The following is a 24,823-nucleotide window of genomic DNA, read 5'->3' as shown; positions in this document are numbered from 1 at the left end:
AGCAGCCATCACTTCTTTAAGGAAATCAGACAATATTTAAATACTTCTATGTCAGATTACACTATCAGCAATATTTCGTGAATCCAAGTGTAGGTTAATTCCCAAGTTAGACTTAAAAAGCCTAACCTATTAATGTTCCAAATTTACTCATGTAATATATTGTTATATAATTGCAATATGTGCAAATACAAACTTATATGGGTTTAAGAAATAGGCAAGCTCGTCTAGTGAAATGAAAATTTCTAAACATGATACAATGATGTATGTTGCATCACTGAATAAAATACCTGACACATAAAGTAAAGATATAAATTGCACCTATTACTGTGTGAATTTAACCTTTAGAGTTACATTTGATGCATAATAAAATTATACCTGGGACTTTATCTTTCCAAAATCTCTATTTAATAGTCCTACTAGAACATTTTCCGTGTGTCTGCTAATCTTAAAGTAAAAACCTTCAAAGGTGTTATTTTTGGGGCTGTTGAAAATGCTTTTGTTACCAAATCCTTTTACAGTTAATCCTTCTTAAATAGTTTAAATCCCTTTAAATTAAGAATAAATTCAGTGACAAAAGAGTTAAATTCCAGTCTACCCTGCAGCTGAGTGCATGTAAGAGTCTAAATGGCTGACTCCTGCTTCCATTTGTAACATTCTTAATTATAGAGCCATATGTCCCTTAAATTCCATTATGAAGTAATGACCATTGATTTTTAATGCGTTTTTGAGTGAAAGAACGATGCAATTGCATAACATCTTTTGTATCCTCAGGAAATCCCAAGCACTTCATAGCCAACATACTGCATTTGAACAGTAGTCACTATTGCATTGCAAGGATTCAAACAATGATAATGACAAGGGACTAGATAATGCATTAGTTGCTTTGAGGGATAAATGTTGATTTGGACTCCAGAAGACCTCTTACTTTCACCAAAAACATGCTCACTTTGACATCTCACCAAAAAGATGCCACCTTTGATGTATAGCACTTCTTCAGCCAAGTATTGAAGTGAAAAATTAATCTAGAGATTGTACGATCAATCTTTGCCGGGACACGAACCCACAATATTCACTTAGAATGTCTCAGAAGTCAGCTGTCATGCCAAGCCAGGGATTAAACATGCAATCAAGTTAACCCAATGGTTTAATGAGTTTATCAACTATCTGAACCATATTTTACCCAGGTCCATACTATTATCTGCCATCAGTTATGGGTGCTATATTAGCCCTAAAACCCTTAGGATAGGGTGGGGGGTGGGGGTGGGATAACCTCTGATAGCAGGGCATTTGTGTGGATTTTAATTCATGATAGAGAATGCAGACTTGTTGTTATAAAATTAATAAATGATTAGCTCATATCGAATGTCACCCAGATGAGTTATCAAAGGAGCCTGGCATCTGTAGTACCATACCAAGGGAAGCAATGACTTGAAGAGCAGAGGGTATAAAATACATAGAAAAAAAGTAACAAAATAACTTGAAAACTATAGATAATCTTTGTAGATGTACGAATCGGATTCCTCTGGCGTACAAATGATGGGGGTGAGGGTGTTGGGAAATATATTTAAGATTTTTGAGGATTATTATTCTAGAATCCCTATAGTGTAGAAGGAGGCCATTTGGCCCATCAAGTCTGCACCGACCACATCCCACCCAGGTCCTATTCCCGTAACCTCACATATTTACCCTGTTAATCCCCTGACACTAAGGAGCAATTTGGCATGGCCAATCAAGCTAACCAACATCTTTGGAATGTGGGAGTAAATCAGAGCACCTGGAGGAAACCTACACTGACACAGGGAGAACCCCATACAGACAGCGAAGCTGGAATTGAACCCAGGTTCCTGGGCTGAAAGGCAGCAATGCTAATCACTGTGCCACCCCGCCACCTCATATGTACTTAAATAAAATCACAAATTCTTCTAAACCTTTAATATTTTAAAGGCAACTCATTATATACTTAATGGCTACCATGGTAAGATTGCACCACTCTGCCTTTATAATGATTCAGTATGATGTCGGATATATGGATAACAAACAGGATATCTAAATGCATTTTGAGTCAGAAGTTGGACCATAATAAGTGGTTTTGTATATTCAATTTAACGGATGTTTTATTTTGTCTGAAGTGAAAATACATTTCATATTTGGAAGCAATTTATTTTGGTGAATATCATTGATTTTAACAAAAGTATTTGCCCAGAAATATAGCTTTGGCTTGGCATTCTAGGTATGATTAAGAAATACTATGTTGGTAGAGTTAAAATTATTTAGCTTTAAAAGTTCCAATTACTTAGATCAGAAATATTCACAAATAAGATATCCATTTTTGTGGAACTAATGTGAATGATTTAGAATAATTTTTGCATTAAAAACAAAAATTGTTCTGACAAGAGGTTTTCAACTTGAAATGAAAAGTCTTTTCTCCACATGCTTGAAAAATGCTCGAATCCGTCATCAAAGAAGAAATAGTGAGGCACCTAGAAAAGAATGGTTTGATAGAGCAGACGCAGCACGGATTCATTAAGGGGAAGTAGTGTTTAACGAATTTATTGGATTTCTATGAGGATGTGACTAGTGCGGTAGATAGAGGGGAACCGGTGGATGTGGTGTTTCTCGATTTTCAAAAGGCTTTTGATAAGGTGCCGCACAAAAGGTTGCTACAGAAGGTTAGGGGGCATGGAGTTGGGGGTAAGGTGGATAGAGGATTGGTTGTCTAATAGGAGGCAGAGAGTTGGCATCAATGGGTGCTATTCTGACTGGCGGTTGGTGACTATGGAGTGCTGCAGGGATCAGTGCTAGGGCCTCAGCTATTTACCATTTATATAGATGATCTGGAGGAGGGGGCTGAGTGTAGGGCAACAAAATTTGCTGATGACACAAAGATGAGTGGAAAAGCAAATTGTGCAGAGGGTGTGGAAAGTCTGCAGAGGGATCTGGATAGGCTGAGCGAGTGGGCGAGGACCTGGCAGATGGAGTACAATGTTAGCAAGTGTGAGGTTATCCACTTCAGCAGAAATAATAGTAGGAGGGATTACTATTTGAAGGGAGAAAAGCTGCAGCATGCTATGGTGCAGAGGGACCTGGGGTCCTTGTGCATGAGTTGCAAAAACCCAGTCTGCAGGTGCAGCAGGTGATCAAGAGGGCGAATGGGATGCTGGCCTTTATAGCGAGGGGGATAGAATATAAAAGCAGGGAGGTCTTGCTGCAACTGTACAGGGCACTGATGAGGCCGCAGCTGGAGTACTGTGTGCAGTTTTGGTCGCCTCACTTGCGCAAGGATACTTTGGCCTTGGAGGGAGTGCAGAGGAAGTTCACTAGGCTGATACCGGAGATGAGGGGGTTAGACTATGAAGAGAGACTAAATAGACTGGGTCTGTACTCATTGGAGTTTAGAAGGATATGGGGGGATCTTATAGAGAAGTATAAGATAATGAAAGGGATGGATAGCGTAGGGGTAGAGAGATTCTTCCCGCTCAGGAAGGACAGCAGGACTAGAGGGCACAGCCTCAAGATAGGAGCGGGGGGGGGTGCAGTTTAGAACGGAGTTGAGGAGGAACTTCTTCACTCAAAGGGTGGTGAATCTCTGGAATTCTCTGCCCGTTGAAGGGGTGGAGGCTACCTCACTGAATATATTTAAGTCACGGGTAGATAGGTTTCTGGTAGACAAGGGAATTAAGGGTTATGGGGAGAAAGCGGGAAAGTAGAACTGATCCACTTCAGATCAGCCATGATCTTATTGAATGGCGGGGCAGGCTCAAAGGGCTAGATGGCCTACTCCTGCTCCTATTTCTTATGTTCTTATGTTCACATGTCCTGTCTGACCTGCTGACTATTTCAAGAGTTTTCTGTTATTAAATTACATTGTATCACTCTTGAGGAATTGGCTGCATTTATTTATTAAAAAAAAGTTACTTTCACTGGTATGTCAATGCATTAACTTATTTACTGGAAAATGCAGTAATTAGAATTTTTGTCCTATGGTGCAATGCAAATTGCAGCAGAACGACAGTTTGCCTCTGCACTATTACCTTGTAAATTCAAAATACAAGATTTGTTCCGTTTGTTCTTAACTATTTTAGTTCCCTATTTAACCCCCTTACTGAGAATTCTGTACATTCTAAGTAAACATTTTTCAAAATACCTGTTGTCATGCAGGCTTGATGGCCTGTTTCTGCACTGTAGGAGTTCTATGATTCACTTATTTTAAAATTGCAACTGATTAACTTGAGCACAAATACCCACATTGATCTTCTCTGCTCATTCCAAGTTGAAATAATTATATTCATAGGAAATTTTAAATCTGAATTTTTAGCAAGTTGCAATAAACATCATCCAAATCAGTCGAGTTAATTATTCTTTACATTCAAAATGTATTTCAGCAACAAAATCATAGAAGCTACAGCACTGTATTTAATCGTAACTCTACAATTAAATATCTGTTTATATATTTTAATCCAACTTGTTTTTAAAGGAGAAAACACTTCAACACCTTAACAAGAATTATGGCTGTACAGCCATAAGAACACTGCTGCCTCTTGATGGCTCAAGTTTCTCAACTGAGCAATTGATCAATTTAGGCCAAAAGCATCATGAGTGCAATCCTCCTCCTGTGTTAAATGATCAGATTTCAGTTGTCGTTAGTATTAATACCTCCTTTTCACTTCATAGCCTTGGGTTAATGAGGAAGAAGAATTCAACAGTGCTGTTCCACTTTTCATTGCCATATTTTCCAGCTGGACAATGGACAAAGATAGGATTAGGCGAACTTGTGACATCATTTAGCCCAATGCCACACACTTGCCCAAGACACACACATGGTTTATTTGCTACTTGAGTAAAGTTACAAAGGCATTTGGTGATTATTGAACTGTATTCCATATGGAGTCAAGTCTCAGGAAAGGAGGAAAAATTGGCCGAGAAGTTTTTATTTATTTTTTTCACTGGCAAGACCAGCAGTTATTGGCCATCCCAAATTACCCTCAAGGAGGTGTTGGTGAACTGCCTTCTTGATCCACTGCAATCCATGTGGCTTAGGTACACCCACAATGCTGTTAGAAAGAGAATTCCAGGCTTTTCACCTAGTGACAGCAACAGAACGGAGATATAGTTCCAAGACAGGATGGCATGGAGGGGAATTTGCAGCTAGCGGTGCTCCTGTATGTTTGCATTAGGTCCTAATAGTTGATAAAATTGGGAGGGGAAATAAAAACATTATCACTTATGGCAATGTACTGAACATTTCTGATGCATGCATCAGTAATAAGTTTAATTTTGTTTTCAGTGACTGGCAAACAAACAATTAGATTTGAGATTGTCCATTTTGCGTGGAACCTTTTGTAATTATACAGCCAGAATGATGAGGAACCCTCTACAGGGATCTGGGAGCTGTGAGAGCAAGTTAAGCAACTGTTTATCTTCTTAACCAGACTGGAGAATTGTTTAACGAATCTAAACCAGGAAGTGTCATTTGGAATATTTAATTCAATGTTAAGTCAGTTAAGAAAACAAAGTAAAGAGAAAGGAGAAGAAATTAAGAGAGAGATAAAAGATACAAAGTTTAAAAAAAGGTATTTTAGTTATTTTTTAAAAACCTCCAATAACTGAAATCTGAAGGAATAGGAACACCTCATTCCACAACAGTAAGACCACATTGGGAGCAGCGAATGCAACAAGACTAAATTGAAAGGGGTGCAAGCGAAATGCTGTTTAACCTGGAATTAGTGTTTTGGACCTTGGATGTAAGCATGGAAGAGGCAAAGGGGCAGAAAAACCTTCAGCGATTGCATGGGAAGGTGCCATGGGTAACAGCAGAGATATTGGGTCTAACGGAGGAGCATGTGTTTAGTGGTGGCTTCAGCTGGATTTGGCGAAAATGGCAGAGGATTATGTGGAGGCTGGTGAGGTGAAACGAGAGAACAAGGGGGACTCTATCTTTATTCTGGGAGGGAAGGGGTGAGGGTCGTGGCACAGGAGATGAGCCGCAAACTGGTGAGGGCCCTGGTAACAACTGTAGGTGGGAAACACGGTTGAGGAAGAAGGAGCACGTAAGCACATATTAGAAGCACCAGTTTGAAAAGTGGCATCTTCGTAACAAACGCGGCAGAGTCCTTACTGGATGTAGGGTGCGAAGAACTGTAATCCAGATAGCTATGGGAGTCAGTGGGCTTGTAATGGATATTGGTAAATAGTATATTGCCAGAAATGGAGACAGAAAGGTCAAGGAAACGAAGTATCTGAGATGGACCAGGTGAAGGAAGTGTGGAAACTGGAAGCAAAGTTAATGAATTTTTCCAGGTCCAGATGGGAGCATGATTTGGCACCAAAATAGTCATTGATGTACCAGTAAAGGAGTTGTGGGAGGGGACTCAGGTAGGTCTGGAACAAGAAATGTTTCACATACCCTATAAAAGACAAGCGTAGATAGGACCCATGCAGGTACCCATTGCTACACTTTTGATTTGGAGGAAATGAGATGAGTTAAAAGGAGAAATTGTTGAGATATAGAACAAATTAGCCAGGAGGAGAAGTGGTGGAGGATGGGAATTGTTCAGGCCTCTTTTCAAGAAAGAAGCAAAGAGCTTTCAGGACATCCTGATGTGGGAGGAGGTGTAAAGAGATTGCACATCCATGGTGAATAGCAGGCAGTTAGAGCCTGCGAACTGGAAGCTGTCAGCATGACACAAGGCATCAGAGGAATCCGTGATGTAGGTGGGGAGGGAATGGACCAGAAGTGTGATGATGGAATCATCTTCTCTTCTTCCCCATCTCTACTGAAGATGCCGCTGGAGTACAGTTCCATTGCTGTGAACCGTTCAGTACTTCCTCACAGTGGCCATTCTTATATGTTATATTGGAAGTCAGTGCATCACAGCTAACTAGAATTCCCTGTCCAGAACAAACAGGGATATTCAGGCCAAATCAGTGCTGTCCTGGCTGAGTTCAGCTTTCTCACCTCTCAAATTTGCACCATCTCACCAAGAATGAGAGCAGCAGGTGCATGGGAACACCACCACTGAGTTCACCTTTGCATCACACACCATGGTAACTTGGAAATAGATCACTGTTCCTTCAGTGTTTCTGGGTAAAAACTCCCTAACAACATTATGGAAATACTCAAGTAAACTGCAGTGATTCAAGAGGAAAGCTCACCACCTACCAATAAATGCTGACCTTGCCTGTGAGGTCCACATTGAGTAAATAAAATCTTAGAAACATAGATAGGGTTAAGAGTTTTTTTGTTTCTGGAATTTCCTAATTTTAATGCCAGAATGAAACTATATTACCAAGAAGTGCAATAAAATTAATTAAAAGCTCCTGAAAAACCCACAAACAATTAATTTTAAAGAGCCATCACATAAAAGGATTACAAAATCCAAGTGCCATGCAGGCAGAGTTGGGTCGGGCATTTTAGTGGCAGCTATCAATTAAGAGGTCATTGCTGCCCAATTAACGACAATATCTTTCAGAGCTGCCGACCCAGAGGGTTGTGAGCTTTGTGGCACCAATGGAGGTGGTTGCTGCTAAGCTGCAGAGGGATGAAGAGAGCACCATCATCATGTTGAAACATCCTCAAAAAGGTAAGGCTTTAAAAAAAAAGTGCCAAGCAAGCAGTCCCCAGCAAACTAAAGGGTGACCCCTTCAGCAACATCAGAGCAATAGTGATAGCCATGGCAGCTATACTGAAACTCACTGGTAAGATACTGTGATTTACCCATTAACCTCCCTACATGGCAGGGACCTGTCCAAGTTGCTGGTGGAATAAAGTGGTCACTAATTAGCCAATTAATTTAAATTTGATTCTGTCTTTCCAGTGTTAACAAACTCTGCAACAAGCTCAACAGCAAGTTAATTAGAGATGCAAGGGTTACCAGCTCCCCTCTCCCTTTAAAAAGTCAACACATCGGAGGTGATATGCCACCTGTGTGTGATATTTTCAGCATCCAATCTTACCCTCACAGATGACCTTAATACATACAATCAAAGGGCTCAACATTTGCTTCAGGTCCATGTGCAACACTGACCTAATATGTGCCCTGATCAGCAATCCTTAAAGTGATTGCTACTATCCATCTTCAAAAAGTTAAGTCTGTGGGGAAAAAAGCTTACCCAAATGTGAAAGCAGCAGCAAGTGTGCCCTTCCAAAACTCAAAACCATGGGTGCTTCTGGTCACTACTCACCCTACACCGAATGGCAGATCAACCCCTATCCCAACGTTCGTGGTCCCATTCACCCCTTGCATTTTTGATTATCCCTCCTCTTCCACTTAGGTACTTAATCAGAGGGCATCTTTCAGTGATGCAATAGCCAAAATTTCAAAGTCTATTCCTTGGTAAGTAATCTATTCAATTGAGGCCAGAGGCCGAATATTGGCCAAGCATGGAATCCTCCAATTTGGGACATCATAGTACTTATCAAAACACTGAGGAAAGATAATAAATCTATGCATTAGAATATAAACATCTAGCGAATATACAAGTTATTTGTAAACATTTTAAATAATATTGAAACTTCTGCATCTCACTCAAATGGATCTGACGCATGAGTTCCACAGCACAATGTTGTCGAAACAGACCCCTGTAATCTGCAACCCCAGGCACTGTCCTGATCAAACATGGTGACATAGGAGAATCCATGGGTTCAGCAGCATGATGCTGTCCATGAAGACGAGCGCGGCATGGAAATGAAGGGCAGGAACCAGTTTGCCCCAGCAAAGTGGTGAACAGCACATCAGTGCAGTGTTATGGCAATTGCATTAACTTTAAAGTCTCTTGTGAACTGAGGATCACTTTGTGCACAGCAATCTTATCAACAGGGTTTTTGGACTCATTTAATTTCACACTGGCATGACGCAAGATTGGAAGGCCTGAAGGGATGCTGGCAAGCAGATATTTTACTGAGCATTTAGAAGATGCAAATGAATGCAAAATGGCATTCACACTACCAGCCACAGGAAGTCCTACTGCCATTGGTAGAATTGCAATGTGATTTTATGGTTTTCTGACTTTTCATTCACGTCTACCACCAAACCCCGCGGGCAGAATGGGAGAATTCTGCCCTTTATTATTTTCACATTAATTGTACACTTTTGCAGAGAAAGCCCAGAGTTGAAATGTCCAGTTTTATACATAATGCATCTCAATATTAAGATTACTTTCTTTCACATGAGTAAAACAAGGCACAAATAAGATTGTGTTGCCTCCGGATAAAGGCTTCTGCCCACTTCCTGTTCTGCTGTTGTAGAATATTTGTTGAAATTCTAGTTCAACTTCATTTTATAGATCAATTTACAACAGTCAATTTGAGGAGTAATTCAAAAATAACTGAACCTCTCTTGTCTTTTCATTGGGAGGACAGATTTACAGTTACCCTAAAAAAAGTGCAGATGGGAGGTAGAGAGAAAAGAAAAATAGGAAGCTGCATAAATTCTCATCTGAAAAAATTGAAAACGAAAGATCTAACTTCAGCACACAGTCAGTGAACCCCATTAACTGTCGTTGCAATTTGTATTTCTATTTTGTGCAAAACTCCTGTACTTTCTTCAGCTTAATGTTTTAAAATTACAAACAATTGTATCACTTGCAGGATTGGAAAAGCATAACTAGGAACATGAGCAGACTCGGAACGAAGCTCCAGCATAAACATTTTATCTTACAAGGCCATTTGCCATTTAGCTGGGCAAAATTGCTGCATTTATGCTGTAGATATTCTGAATGACAGCTTTGATTAATTTAATATGAATGGCATTTGCCTGAATGATCTGTTTCATTTCAATTAAACACATTAGAGGAAAATGCACCATTAGATCCGCTTAACCAAGTAAAATCACATACTTATTGGAATACATTTCTCCCGGTACTGTGCAACACATGCACAAAAGCTCACTTCCCTCCTCTGGCTAAGCTAAGCTACTGCAATAGTTCAAGCCCAAATATAGGACATCAACATGGGGAATAAAGATTTTAAGACGTGCACAATATCTTTGGAACTGAGTCTGCAATATCAAATATTGTATAAATAAACTTGGTCCAGAGATTGCATCTTCTTTATTGAAAGAGGTGGTTAAGATGGAGATTGGATGCTTGAGGTGAGTTATTAAATCTAGATTGGATGTTAGAGGTGAGTTATTAAATCTACTGAGCAATCAACTGATCCCACATCTCTGGCTACCCTCTTGTTACTCCTCTTCCAACAGTTTCATCCAAGTCAGATTTGAAAAGGACCTCATCATATCTTTTCTCTATCTCGTTCAACAACATGCTGTGTAACATCTCTGGGCTTTTTTTTTGTTTTTATTCCAATTCAAATCAACTCCAATTCAGAGTCTAGTTGAGACATTCCCAATCCAAGCTGACAAGACAAGGGTCTCACCTCCTGTCTTGGGCTTGATCTACATGATCCAAGCTGATTGGAGTAGGTATAGCTCCTCCTCCAAGGCTTGATGTCATTTGCATCTTGGCCAAAAGGCTGAGATGCTGCTTTTAAAAATTGCTTCAAATGAAGCTAAAATGTAACCTAATGACTTCAACCAAACACAGCATGTCAATACTACACTTGACCTTAGCCAAAAGGCCGAGAAGCATCTCTGGGTGCTATACTGCAGTGACTCACCTGTAAAAACATTACTTGAAAAACTGTGTTTGATAAGGAGTCTGGTATTCTGGTGGCTTGGATTACATCCCTTCTTGGTGAGCAGGTGCTTAGTTTACATAGAGACATCATAAATCATGTTCAGTGATAGCCCTTATCCCCTAGCAACCATTCCTCCATTTCAAAATGCAGTAAACTCTTGATTTTCTGACTTGCATAAGAGTGGGTATAACCAGTTAATGCAGAATATAGCTCAATACTAACATGAGTTGCAGGAAGTAGCAAAACATTAAGCTGAACAAAGCAAGGGAGTTTTGCACAAAATAAAAATACAAATTACAGGAACAGTTAACTGAGGTTACTGACTGTGCTGAATATGGATTTTCATTTTCATTTTTTTTTAAGACGAGAATTTAGGCAGCTTCCAATTTTTCCTTTCTCTTTTTATTTTCCATCTGCAATTTTTCCATATTAAAATGCTTTTTTTAAATTCATTGATAGGACATGGGCCAGCATTTATAGCCTGACACTAAGTGCCCTCCATTTTAGAGGGCATTTGAGAATCAACTACATTCCTATAGATCTGAAGTCACATGTAGGCCAGACCAAGTAAGGACAGCAGATTTCCTTCCCTGAAGGACATTAGTGAACCAGATGGATTTTTACAACAATCAACAATAGTTTCATAGTCATCATTAGTCTTCTAATTTCAGATTTTTACTGAATTCAAATTTCACCATCTGCCATGGCAGGATTCAAACCAGGGCACCAAAGCACTACCCAGGATTACTAGTCCAGCAATACTACCATTACTCCACTGCCTCCCCTTAAATTGAAGTATAAAACAATGCAGAATACAGGTTATTTTGCAATTGCTTCCAGTGGTAAAGTAGTGATTCCTATAACAAATTCTGGTGAGTGGAGAGTCAGATACCACAAGGTTTTTTTTTCCATATTCTGACCTCTGACACGACACTACATTTGAGATGGGTCCAAAGTGAGGGGATATTTTAATGGTACAAGATGAAAGGATAATTGTGGCAACTGTTATCTGCATGACTCTATTGCTGTGATTACTGATCAAATATGTTAATTGACATGCCCGAATGATAAGCGCCTGCATTCAATAACAAAACACCACAGATGCTGGAAATAGAAAATAAAAAGAAAATGCTTCAAATATTCAGCAGGTCTGGCAGCATCTACACATGTAGGTGTTAGAAGACAGATACTGCAGCAAAACTTACAGCAATGACAAATGACTCTACACTTGTCGAGCCAAGAGGTGAGTAACAACCTCTGTGAGCAGCCCTCCTCATTTTTGGTCTAAGGACACTAATTGTCGCTCTTTGTGGCTGTCTGCCCTGATGCTGCTGCCAAGATGACATTCATCTTTGTTGAACATTTATTCTGCTTCTGCATCAGCAAAAGAAATTTCTCTTGTGGAAACCCAAACACTGGCATGCTGATATCAATGCTCTTGGGTTTTCTTTTAAATACCACCTCTGATTGCCATTTTAAAATGAATCCTATCAAACATTACTGAAGGCTTAGGGCTGCAGGAATTTAAATAGATTTGGAATCAAAAATTACTATAGTACCCGACCAGAATGCATTAGTGAAGCACCTGTTTGACAGGCACCTTGGTTGCCTTTGAAAAGTTCAGAGGCAATATAGCAGGCAGAAAGTGGGCATTTTAAAGTCCACTTTTTTGCTAGGCAGAAGAAGGAGTTAAAATCACACTTTTTATTTCTATTCATGCTTTTATCTTGCTACCAATTGTGCGCACATGCACATCTTTTCAGCATTATATAATTAAGGGCATAATGGAACTACAGTCATGCAAAATAAACCCAGCACTCAAGTCATGAATAATAGATCACCAGTTGCTAAACATTAATCATTCCCAACAAATGGCCCCATGTGCAAACAAGGTACAAAGTGCTTCTAATAAAATGCTAATACTGCAGATGCTGGAAGTTTGAAATAAAACCCAGTGTCTCCATTGCATCTGGGTTGACACGGCACTCAATGGGCCCGATTTTACCATTTGATTCTAAGTTATGGTTGAAATTGAATCTGGGAGTGTTTCAGATCAGACTTTTACACCCATTCTCTGGTGCCCATACGCACCAAAAAAAAAAGCAACTCTGAATTGTGCTACAGAAGTTTGTGGCAGGGCTTATTGCGCCTAAGACACTGCAGACCCAATTGGAGCCTTCAACTGCACACGCGCAGTTTAAAAAAAAAGTAGAAAACCATACCAGGGCAGGATAATCTCTCCCCCCACCTCTGTCCCCACAGACATTGCGTCACCCCCACAACATTACTGTCCCCCTTATGCCCCAATTCCTCTACCACCCAGACCGATCACAGCCCCCTGGTCTCCCCTCCCTTCCCTTCTTCCACCCGCTCCCCCCAATCACCAATCGTACACAGTGGCAGCAGATCTCCCTTGCCCTCCCCCACCAGAGAGCCATCTGACCCACCTCCCTCCCCTTGCCAGGGAGCCATCTGATCCCCCCCCCCCCATCTGAATCAGAGAGCTGCCAGAAGCTCAGGATTTACCTCCTCAGAAGCTGAAGCACCCAGATCGGACCTTTGCAGACCATACCTGTTGCGCGCCGAATCTGGAAAGATGAATGCGGTGGTCTAAAGGAGGAAGCGCTGGTAAAGTTGGGTGTCCAGCTCTTTTCAGCTAAAGGGGGAATAGCTGCAGAGGCGGTTGCAGATCACGCTACTCGCCTCATGCCCAACTTTATCAAGTTTTCTTGATGGTAAAATCAGGCCCAATGTGTCCGACCCATTTCCTGCACTTCTGTGTTCACCACTTCTCCCCTCTCTGCCTTCTTCAGAACCAAAGCAGGGTTCTCCTTGTCCTCACTTTCCATCCCAACTGTCTGTGTTCAAAGGATCATCCTATGCCATTTCCACCAATTCCAACATGGTAATACCACCAAGAATATCTTCCGTCCAGTCGACATTCCAATAGGACTACTCCCTCCATGACACCCTGTTCACTCCTCTACCACTCCCAATACCTCACCCCCTTCCATTGCAAATGCAGAAGGTGCAACTTCTGCCCATTCCTCCTCAACATCCAAGACTCCAAAACCTCCCTCCAAGTAATTTACCCATTAATTTACTGTATTCATTGCTCACAACGTGGGCTCCTATACACTGGGGAGACCAAACACACAATGGGTGACTATTTTACAGAACATTTCAGTTCATTCCACAAGTGGGATCCTAACTTTCCAATTACTTGCCATTTCAATTCATCATTATGCTCTCGTGCTCAGATTTTTGACCTGCTTCAATGCCGCAGGGAAGCCCAACACAAGCTGGAGGAACAGCACCTCATCTTCTGATTAGAAGGCTTTAAGTCCTTCTATCGAGGCACCAATCGGTTTTACTTCCCCACCTAAGTTTCTCGATACAAAATGTAGACCATTAATTAAAATCACGGCAACCTTGTGCAGTTGCTGAGAACAGATAAACAACCAAGAACAAATTGTGCCAGAAATTCAATACGAAACAAATAAATACAAATTACAGAATTGGGTCAAAATTACAGAATGGAGTCAAAATAACTTGACTGAAGTAAAAAAGCATTATATTGTAGGTGCTGAAAATCTGATATAAAAACAAAATCTGCTGGAATTACTCAGCTGGTCAGATAGCTGTAGAGAGAACAATTAATGCCCAGATCAATGATTTTTCATCAAAACTCTTCTAATACATTTCCAGAAATTTCTGTTTCCATTATAAGTAAATATAACTTGAGAAATCTTTCACCTATTACCACTGCCACCTGCAATTTACTTTGAAGTAACAAAATAGGGTCATTTACAAACTCTAAGGCTTCAATATCAATTACTTGCTGACTAATACAAGGAACAATTTCTAATGAACTAAAAAGAATGTACAATGTAACACTAGAAATGTAATTCCACTTTCAACAGGTTTTAGGCCAGTACTCCCCCACTGACCTCAATTTTAACAACCATTTGCTTTTTACAAAAAGAACACTTGATAGCTACACGAGTAGGAACTAATAGCAATTACAGTAAACCTGTGGTTAAATTTATAGGTGAATAATTAGGACAATATACCACTTGAATGCATATTCAGCAATCCAAAGTAAACACTGCATGGCTCACTACCATCATCTATTTTGGTATGAGTAGCATAACTGAAAATTAAAATCTCAATAGAAATTAAGTAGAACGCTATGGAAACAAATAAATATTTTCAGCATGTAAAATACTAAATTTCAGAAGAAATTTTATATGTAATAAATTGTGGGCAACTCAATGTGGCTCAAAGTATAAAAAGTATAAAGTATTAACGATGATACAGTTATTTATAAACGCGGGTCTGACAGAACTGTGACTATTCCCCATTCCTCCCTGCCTCCAGCTGACAATCCTCCCCAACCCAGATTCATGCCCTTGCACCCGATTTGCTCAGCTTCCTATCTCAGCTCTTCACAGGGTTTGGGTCTGATCATGTGTCCCTGAGGAATCGTTCCCCCTCCTTAAAGGGGCCATACGACCACAGTTTATACTGCATATGGGGAGCAAGTTTCAAACTATGTGACAGTGTAAGATCTGAAATCCAAGAATTTTCTAGAGTCTCTTTTTTTTCTACAAGTAATCACCCAGTCTAGCAATGGAATAAAAATAAATATACTGAAATCTTGTTTGTGATATCATGCAAGAGAAAACTTACTGCTGCCAAATCAAAACAAAACTGAACAGAGCATAACTAATTATTCTTCTACAAAGTATGCTATCCGCCAAAAACACCTGGGAATAACCCTGTTGGACTTTAACCTGGTGTTGAAACTCCTTACTGTACCCAAATTATTCACAGAAAAAAATGCCATGCAAATACTGATTAGTAATTATTAAATGGAGGCAGAAGAGAAATAAAGGGTAATGCTCGGCAAAAGAATATTCATCACTGCAGAGGAGCTCCCTCTGGAAGCAAAATTATTGAAAAAAGAAAAGTCAACTGACTTGTTGACAACCACCAAGTGGCCCATGAGGAAATTACTGACCGAAAACACGAACTGCAGTGGGGTAGGAGAGAATTAAAAAGGACTTCTTGTTGTTCTGAGGAAGTTAAGATGTTCAAAATCAGTACCTCACTTCCTGACTGGGTCACTGTGTCTTCAGGACAGATTTTCTCTTCTGAAAGCTGCTCCCCTTGCTGGCAGTTAAGTTTGATGAACTTCTTACACACTTGATGAGTGGTATAATTGCAATCTGTATAAGTAGAGGAATAACAATCAAAATCAAATACAATGGAGTTTAATGCAGGTTTGCATACATTTTAAGACAACAGCAAGGAATATAGCAAAATGGGCTAATAAATTGCTAAGGAACATGGAAATTGCGAGACAGAAAAGGTCAAAGTCCATCTGAAGTTACCCTCTCCTGCATATGAGACTGTGTCCTCTGGTTTTAATCTTTTGGACAATATTTGATAAGTTGACAGGGCTGTAATGTGTGAAGACATGACGGCAGAATTTAAGTTTGCAGAAGCAAATCAAATGGTCCCAATTCTGAATACTTTGAATTAAAATTAGAGATTTTCTAACATCAGGTAGCATTGGCAGGATAAATTCAATACTGTACAACTCTCAGTACAGAGCCACAATTGAATTCAAGGTTCAGACTTTAAATTTGTTGCTGCAATCACTTTATTGATAAATAATTCAGAGATGTTAAGTGGCATGCCAACTATATTGAGTAATTCATATATAGGGTGGTGTTCATTCATTTGGGACCAAGTCCTGTGTCAGGGACAGGAACATGGCATGTATCCTGCTGGAGGCCAGTGGGAACCACTTAAGATTTTCCAGCTCTGATCTCATTATGCAGCAGGGGTTTTGCACCGTATTCCATGGCTGGGCAGGCACAATGGTGCACATCTGCCAACATATTTGGGTGCCATATTGAAAAGCACCAAACTTTGAAGAAAACAGATGGACTTCCTGAAAAGAAGACAGTTCTCCAGGAACACTCAAGGCTGGAAGATGGACCTCCTCATGACACAGAATATAGAAGATCCACTTGTAGATGCTCCCAGACCCACTGCTCTGGTGTTCTGGGGTCCAGGGTTGCAGCAGCTTCCATTCCAAACTCTGGATGCAACCCCAGGCATTGTTTAGGTGACTCCCAACTTCTGGATGCTACATTGTTTCACATGTGTGTTCTAGATTGGTCAGCTTACCCACTGGTGTCATAGAGAATCAGGAGTTTGTGGCAGGGGTGGGGGAAGAGAAAAAGATTCTGGTTGAGCCTTCATGTGCATCCTATTAGCGGATGAAAATCAATTTCACTCTGGCCTCCAACAGGTTTCCTGATTCTCCATGGTGGTACCAGAAGATCTTATAGAAAATTTATGCTGAGTGAAAACATTTGGACTCTCACCGAATTCTCTTCCAATCCCACTGAACCAAAATGGCAGGACCATGGGAGACTTTCACCCATTGTATATGTTCAGTTGTTGGGCAGAAATCTAGGTTAACTATAATATGAATAGGGGGGAAAAGGTTTGATAAAAGCAATATGCAAGAACATGAGAATTAGGAGTAGGAAGTGGCAATTTGACCCCTCAGGCCTGCAGTGCTGTTAGAAACAAACATGGCTAATTGAATTGTGACCTCAAATCCATTTTCCTCCATACCTCCCATTATTCTAAACTCCCTGGTCTATCAGAAATCTCTCAGGATTGGATATTATTCAATGACCCAGCCTCTGCTGCCCTCTAGGGAAGAGAATGTCACAAACTAATGCATCTCAAAAAAAATCTTCTCATCTCCTTCTTAAATGGGAGAGCCCTCATTTTCAAACTGCGCCCCCCCCCATTTCAAGACTCCCCCATAAAAGAGGACACCTTCTCAGCATCCACCCTGGATTGTCCCCACAGTTGTTTCAATAAGATCACTTCTAATTCTTCTACTTTCCACTGGATATAGATCCATTCTGCTCAACCTTTCCTTATGATAATCCCTTCTTCCCAGGAGTCAGCCTAATTCTTAAGGAGACCACTACTGTGCACAGTACTCCAGATGGTGTCTAACTAACATCCCTCAGTACTCTCTCCATTCAAGTGACAGACTGCTTCTCTATTCCTCCTGCCAAAGTGAACACCTTCACAGTTTCCCATGTTATATTTCATCTGCTAAATTTTTGCCCACTCACTTAAACCCTAAAAGAGTCGACAAAGGGATTCAGATAGGTTAAGTTTGGGAACAAGTCAAAACAAAGAACTGAACAAAGTGCAGCTAATTATTATTCTGCAAAGTCTGATATAAAGAACTGGAGAGCTACCGACATATGAGGAATTGTACATTAGCAAGGAATCAATGATTTCAGGGCAGAAAAAGGCAGTGAGGGAGGCAAATACAAATACATAAGTACAAGAATAAACAGGATTCTCTTTTGAGTTCCTCCTATCCTGCCATCGTCCCCATCCTCCAGATTAGCTACAGCATTAAGTATGTGTTCCTCAAATAAAAAGACAAAGTCCAGCTTGTCAACCATGTTTTTCAATAAACTACCCACTAGAGGGTGCAGCAGAGTGGCTCAAGTACTGCAGGAAGGAATTCCATCAAAATAATTTCCTCTCCTTGGGTGAGGAACAAAAGCAGACTAGCCCTTTGTCTGGGAATTGGAACTCCCAACTGACAGCTGAGCACTTTTAACATTCCACATTTATTTTTATATTACAGGGCAACATGGGTCTACTAAAACTCTTTGGGAATAGTAATACTTACAGACTGCCCATTATTATGTCAATGACTTCAAAAATTTATTCTGGGATGTATTAACTCACATTTGAAATCAATCTGTGCAGTATGTTAAAAGATGTTTAGATGTAATGGTCTATTGTGAAATCTATGTATGCAAATAAAAACCATTCTCTGAAAGATTTTGGAAAGCCACTAATAATTCTTCTCTCCCTTCCTTCCACTGTGACTATTTGATCCCAAAATATCACTATTGAGATGTGCATATACTACATTTTATACTATCTTTTCTCTGAAGATCCCTACTACCACAGCAATGCAGGGGCAAGTAGTTCTTCATTTACCGAAATCTTCCTTAAACTCTAATTTTAAACAACATTTATGCAGCAATTTTAAAATGCTAATCACTTTACAATGACTTATTTTTCAGTATCAGAACAGCTTCAAAAGCACAAAAAGGGCATTTACCAATAATTTCCTGCTGTAATATTAATGTAAAACAGCAAAAAAAATTAAAATGACAGCAGTTGTGACTAACTAACTGCTACTCTCCTACAAGATGGTTTTTTCAAAAGCTGTGTTTGTTAGCTTCCTACCAAATATCTTCAATGCTGGTGGGATCCCATCAACTTCTGGAATCCTCACATCAGGATTTAAATGCTCAATTTGAGACTGGTGGGGCAGGTACAGTGTGGGGAAGACGTGAACGGTGAAAGGGGGAACGATTAGACTTCTATAGCAAATCTGGATCTATTCTCTTTCTCCTTGGATTCCTGTTGCCAAAGGTTCAATTTTTTCAGAAATTTGAAATGCAGATAGATCATTTCAACTTAAGAACATGGCAAACAATCAGATGAAAAGCTAGACAACTTGAAACAGCTGCTACATTTCTACATGAAAAGATTTTTAATTAAATTCTGTTTTCAGGAACTGAAAATCAGTCCAATTTGAGCCTTCAGCTTTGATGTTGTTGCAATGTCACTCAGCTCAGAATGAAAATATTTAATCTTCAGATATAGCACGTTGATTTTAAGGAACATTAAATCAAGTTATATGTGTCAATCTTTTGTTGTGTGTTAACATGTTAGCAATAGTACCAAATAAATTAAAATGCACACAAATATCATCTTTTCAGTTTGGTACATTAGGCTGGGAAACTTTGCTCACTAACTGATGATCCATTAGGGAGTTTTTTTTTGGGTGTGAAGTCATATGACATTTGGGCTTACCCTTAATTAAATTCAACTGCAGCATAGTGCACACAGCTACAAACCATCACGGGCTATCAATTTTTGATTTAAAATCCCCTCTGCATGAGAAATATTGGAATGTCTCTTGAAGGCTTTTTTTTGTGGTGAGAAAGGGGGAGCTTTTCGGTTACAACTTACTTTGCAAATTAAGAGGCACTTCTCCTCTTGAGTTATTCACGGCATAAAAAGGAGACCAACAGACCATCTGGCCCATTGGGTCCATGTCAGCTTCCCACAGAGCAATCCAGACTCTTCCTCGCACATAGCCTCCAAGTTTCCTTCTATCAAGTGCTCATCCAATTTCCTTTGGAAATCAATAGTGCTTCCACCACCTTTGTGGGAAAGTTAGTAGCACTTGCTGCATAAAGAAGTTCTTCCACACATTTCCCACTGCAGCTCTTGCCCAGAATTTTGAATCTTGTGTCCCCTAGCCCTTGTACCATTGGCTAACAGGAAGATTTTTTCCTTATCTATCTTATTCAAGTTTGTCATAGTCTTGTACACCTCTATCAAATCCCCCCCTCAAACTGTTTGTTCCAAAGGAGAGCAGCCTTTCCAATTTAACCTCGTAACTAAACCAACCACCCCGCCTCACTCAGTTTCCATGTATAGTTAAGAGGAAATGGGAAGGAAAACACATTACATCAGCTTAATACCACAAGTTTGCCTCAAGACTTCAGGGCTTTCCCAAAATCACAACTGTGGGAAGGCCCAGCATAAGAATTATCATGAGGCATAGAAGACTGCCATGTACTTTCATCCCACCAAAAAAAAATTAGTTAGTGACCAAGATAAATTTACCAGCCCTAAACTGTTCAGTTCCATGAAGCATGAAAATAAACCTCCTTGAACCAATGGGGTATCAAAGGCTTCAAGTCTTACCAACATACAACTTTGTCAAGTTTTCAGTTACCCAATCCCAGTGCTCGAGAGGGCAATTCATTGCCAAATGTGTCCATGCCCTTACAAACAGTGTACCTCTAATTTAGCTGAAATTAGGTAGCACAGAATTAGGCTTCAGTAAAATTTAAACAGAAAGCTGTAGATATCTGTGCCGGCAGCTCATTGGGAATGCTGGTTAAGTGGCACATAGATTTGGTTTACCAAGTCTACAGTGTTCAGAACAGCACAATTTGAGGAAGGGGTCCTGAAACAAGCATCATGGCCCCCTGCATTTTGAAAAGGGAATAATGGCTCTTTCATGCAGGTGCCCTGGACATCTATACTGCAGCCTTTATCAATAAAGCAAGTGATGCATATCTGGGCGGCACAGTGGTTAGCACTGCTGCCTCACAGCAACAGGGTCCCAGTTCGATTCCCGGCTTGGGTCACTGTGTGTGGAGTTTGCACATTCTCCGTATCTGCTGGGTTTACCCTGGGTGCTCCAGTTTTCTCCCACAGCCCAAAGATATGCGTGTTAGATAGACTGGCTATGCTAAACTGCCCCTTAGTGACAGGGGACCTAGCTAGGGTAAATAAGAACATAACATAAGAACATAAGAAATAGGAGCAGGAGTAGGCCATCTAGCCCTTCGAGCCTGCCCCGCCATTCAATAAGATCATGGCTGATCTGTCGTGGCTCAGTTCCACATTCCCGCCCTCTCCCCATAACCCTTAATCCCCTCGCTTATCAAAAACCCATCAATCCGTGTCTTAAAAATATTTAGCGAGGCAGTCTCCACCACTTCAACAGGCAGAGAATTCCAGAGATTCACCACCCTTTGAGTGAAGAAGTTCCTCCTCAACTCCTTTCTAAACTGCTCCCCCTTTATCTTGAGGCTGTGCCCCCTAGTCCTACTGTTCTTTCTGAGTGGGAAGAGTCTCTCCACCTCTATCCTATCCATCCCATTCATCATCTTACATGTCTCAATGAGATCTCCCCTCATTCTTCTAAACTCTAACGAGTACAAGCCTAGTTTATTCAGCCTCTCCTCATAACTCAACCCCCTCAACTCCGGTATCAGCCTAGTAAACCTCCTCTGCACTCCCTCCAAGGCCAAAACATCCTTGCGTAAGTGCGGCGACCAAAACTGCACACAGTACTCCAGCTGCAGCCTCACCAATGCCCTATACAGCTGCAGCAAGACCTCCCTACTTTTATATTCAATCCCCCTCGCTATGAAGGCCAGCATCCCATTCGCCTTCCTGACCACCTGCTGCACCTGCAGGCTGGGTTTTTGCGACTCATGCACAAGGACCCCGAGGTCCCTCTGCACCGTCGCCTGCTGCAGTTTTTCGCCACATAAGTAATAGTCCTTCCTACCATTATTCCTACCAAAGTGGACCACCTCACACTTGCCAACATTAAATTCCATTTGCCAGTTCCTGGCCCATTCGCCCAGCCTATCTAGATCCTTCTGCAGACTCTCCACACCCTCCGCGCAATTTGCCGTTCCACCAATCTTGGTGTCATCAGCAAATTTCGACACCATACACTCGGTTCCCTCCTCCAGATCATCTATATAAATAGTAAATAGCTGAGGCCCCAGCACCGACCCCTGGGGCACTCCACTAGTCACCAACCACCAATCCGAATAGCACCCATTAACCTCCACTCTCTGCCTCCTATTTGACAACCAATCCTCTATCCACGCTAACACCCTACCCCCAACTCCATGCCCCCTTACCTTCTGCAATAACCTCTTGTGAGGTACCTTGTCAAACGCCTTCTGAGGATCAAGAAAGACCACATCCACCGGCTCTCCTCTATCCACCGCCCTAGACACATCCTCATTAGAACGCCAATAAATTTGTCAGACACGACTTCCCCTTAACGAAACCGTGCTGTGTCTGCTCTATCAAGCAATTCCCCTCAAGATGCCTCGCTATTTCCTCCTTGATGACGGATTCTAACATTTTACCCACAGCAGACGTTAAACTAACCGGCCTATAATTCCCTGCCTTTTGCCTACCACCCTTCTTAAACAACGGCGTAACATTAGCCGCTTTCCAATCTTCCGGCACTTCCCCAGAATTCAGCGACGTTTGGAAAATAACCAAGGCATCCACTATCACCTCCGCCATTTCTTTCAGAACCCTCAGATGCATTCCATCCGGTCCTGGGGACTTGTCCACAATCAGTCCCTCCAGTCTGTCGAGCACCGCCTCTCTAGTAACAATAATGTCATTGAGACCCTCCGGTCCTACCACCTTTCCATCGCTAACACCCGGCAAATTATTCACGTCCTCCTCCGTGAAGACCGAAACAAAAAAGTTATTCAAGACCTCAGCCATTTCCCCATCCCCTACCACTAAGTCCCCCCTCTCATCCTCTAAGGGTCCAACGTTCACCCTAGCCAGCCTCTTCCTTTTTATATATTTATAAAAACTCTTACTATCCTTTTTTATATTAAGCGCTAGCCCAGCTTCATAGTTTCTCCTACCCTTCTTTATCAACTTCTTTGTCAATCTTTGTTGACATTTAAACCTCTCCCAATCCTCTTCCCGCCCACTACTCTTAGCTACTCTAAACACCTCCGCTTTTAATTTAACGCTTTCCTTCACCTCCTTCGTTATCCACGGCTTATTATCTCTCCTCCTACTGTCCTTTTTAACCATCGGAATAAATTTCTGCTGAGCACCAAGAAAGATCTCCTTAAAGATCCTCCACTGCTCCTCAGCAGACCCACCTTCCAACGCGCTCCCCCAGTCAACATTCGCCAATTCTTCTCTCATCCTACCGTACTCCCCTCTGTTCAAACAAAGGACGCGTGTCTGGGAACCCACTTTCTCCTCCTCCATCTGCACCAGAAACTCCACCATACAATGATCACTCTCCCCAAGAGGATCCTTCACCACAAGGTCCCTAATTCTACCCGCCTCATTACATAACACCAGATCCAAGATAGCTCGCTCCCTCGTCAGCTCCAACACACACTGTTCAAGGAAACTATCCTGGCAGCATTCCAAGAACTCCTCCTCGAGCCCACCGCGTCCAACATGGGTCGACCAATCAATATGTAGATTGAAATCCCCCATAATTATCGCCGTTCCATTCCTGCACGCCGCACTTATTTGCGCGTTAACAGCCCGCCCCACCTCCAGATCATTATTCGGGGGCCTATAGACGACACCCACCAGCATCTTCCTCCCTTTGCTGTTCCTAATCTCCACCCACAACGATTCTGCATGGGGTTAAGGCCTGGATGGGATTGTGGTTGGTGCAGACTTGATGGGCCAAATGGCCTCCTTCTGCATTGTCAGCATTCTATGAATATGTGCACGTGCACTTTGCTCATCACATTGGCTGGCTGGGTACATCAACACCTGTTTTTGACCTGCAAAATGGGTGTAACATCAAATTTCTAGGGCACAGTATCCACTAGCTATTGAGAGGGAAGGAAAGAAATTGACTTTTTCACTGTAATTGAGCCACAGAGCGATTCTGTTATTGACTTCAACTGCCCATCTTTAAACCAAATCAGCGTTGCTCAAACTACCTTCTGCAGGACACATTCAAGAGTTTCATGGTACATTTGACCATATTAAAATTTGAAAAAACTGGCATTCCAGCTTGCCTAAACGAAAGTGGTTTTCACACTGTGTTTGCTGCTGATTAGTTAGCCAAGGACTGAGAAGTTGACCACTGATTGGATGCACTAGAAATAGCAGCAAACATTACTGGAAGTCCTAGGCAGAGTGTGAAGGTGGAGCAAGCAGTGAGCGTTTTATTTGAATCCAGCTCTCCAGCAACACTATTTGTGAGCAAAAGAAGCAGCATCACTCCCCCCTCCCCATTAAAAATGACAAAAAGAGGCAAGACTTGTGTTAAACATAAGCAAGAGCTTTTTAAATTATAATAAATGTATACAGGTAAGAAATAGAAAATACTTTAAAAATTTGAATTTATGTTTGTACCAATATGTTCAAAATGAGAATGTTTTCAGGGACTCAGTCGGTATATATGAGAGATCAAAAGAAGTTCCAGAGCCTGGAAAAGTTTCGGAAACCCTTTACTAAAATAGTGAATGATGAAAAGACTTATGCTGTTTTATTGAATTACTTTAACTTTGTTATTATATTGAAACAAGAACATTTAGAGTACTAAATACTAATTTATAATGCCAAGCTTAGTGGATGTGGGAAAGCAAACATGACTATGGTTGCAAAGCTCAAAATGTCCATTATGTACAGAGCTGTTGTATTATATATTCATCATGTCTGCTGGGATGAAGTAAATCGATCAAAAGTCTTTTGAATAAAACATTTGATTTTTCA

The 24,823-nt window shown here is 41.0% G+C and overlaps 1 protein-coding gene across 1 annotated transcript in view; it reads right to left on the bottom strand.

The window, feature by feature from the left end:
- rassf5 (Ras association domain family member 5) overlaps positions 1-24,823 on the bottom strand; it is a 130,281-nt gene that overhangs the window by 75,548 nt on the left and 29,910 nt on the right. Inside the window, exon 2 of the mRNA XM_080209972.1 lies at positions 15,743-15,864. Coding sequence (XP_080066098.1) covers positions 15,743-15,864 — 122 coding nt within the window. The remainder of the gene's footprint in view (positions 1-15,742; positions 15,865-24,823) is intronic.

This window comes from Carcharhinus amblyrhynchos, chromosome 22, assembly GCF_965287045.1.
Source record: "Carcharhinus amblyrhynchos chromosome 22, sCarAmb.v2.hapA, whole genome shotgun sequence".
Taxonomy (NCBI): Eukaryota; Metazoa; Chordata; class Chondrichthyes; order Carcharhiniformes; family Carcharhinidae; genus Carcharhinus; species Carcharhinus amblyrhynchos.
This window is presented reverse-complemented; position numbering and strand designations above follow the sequence as displayed.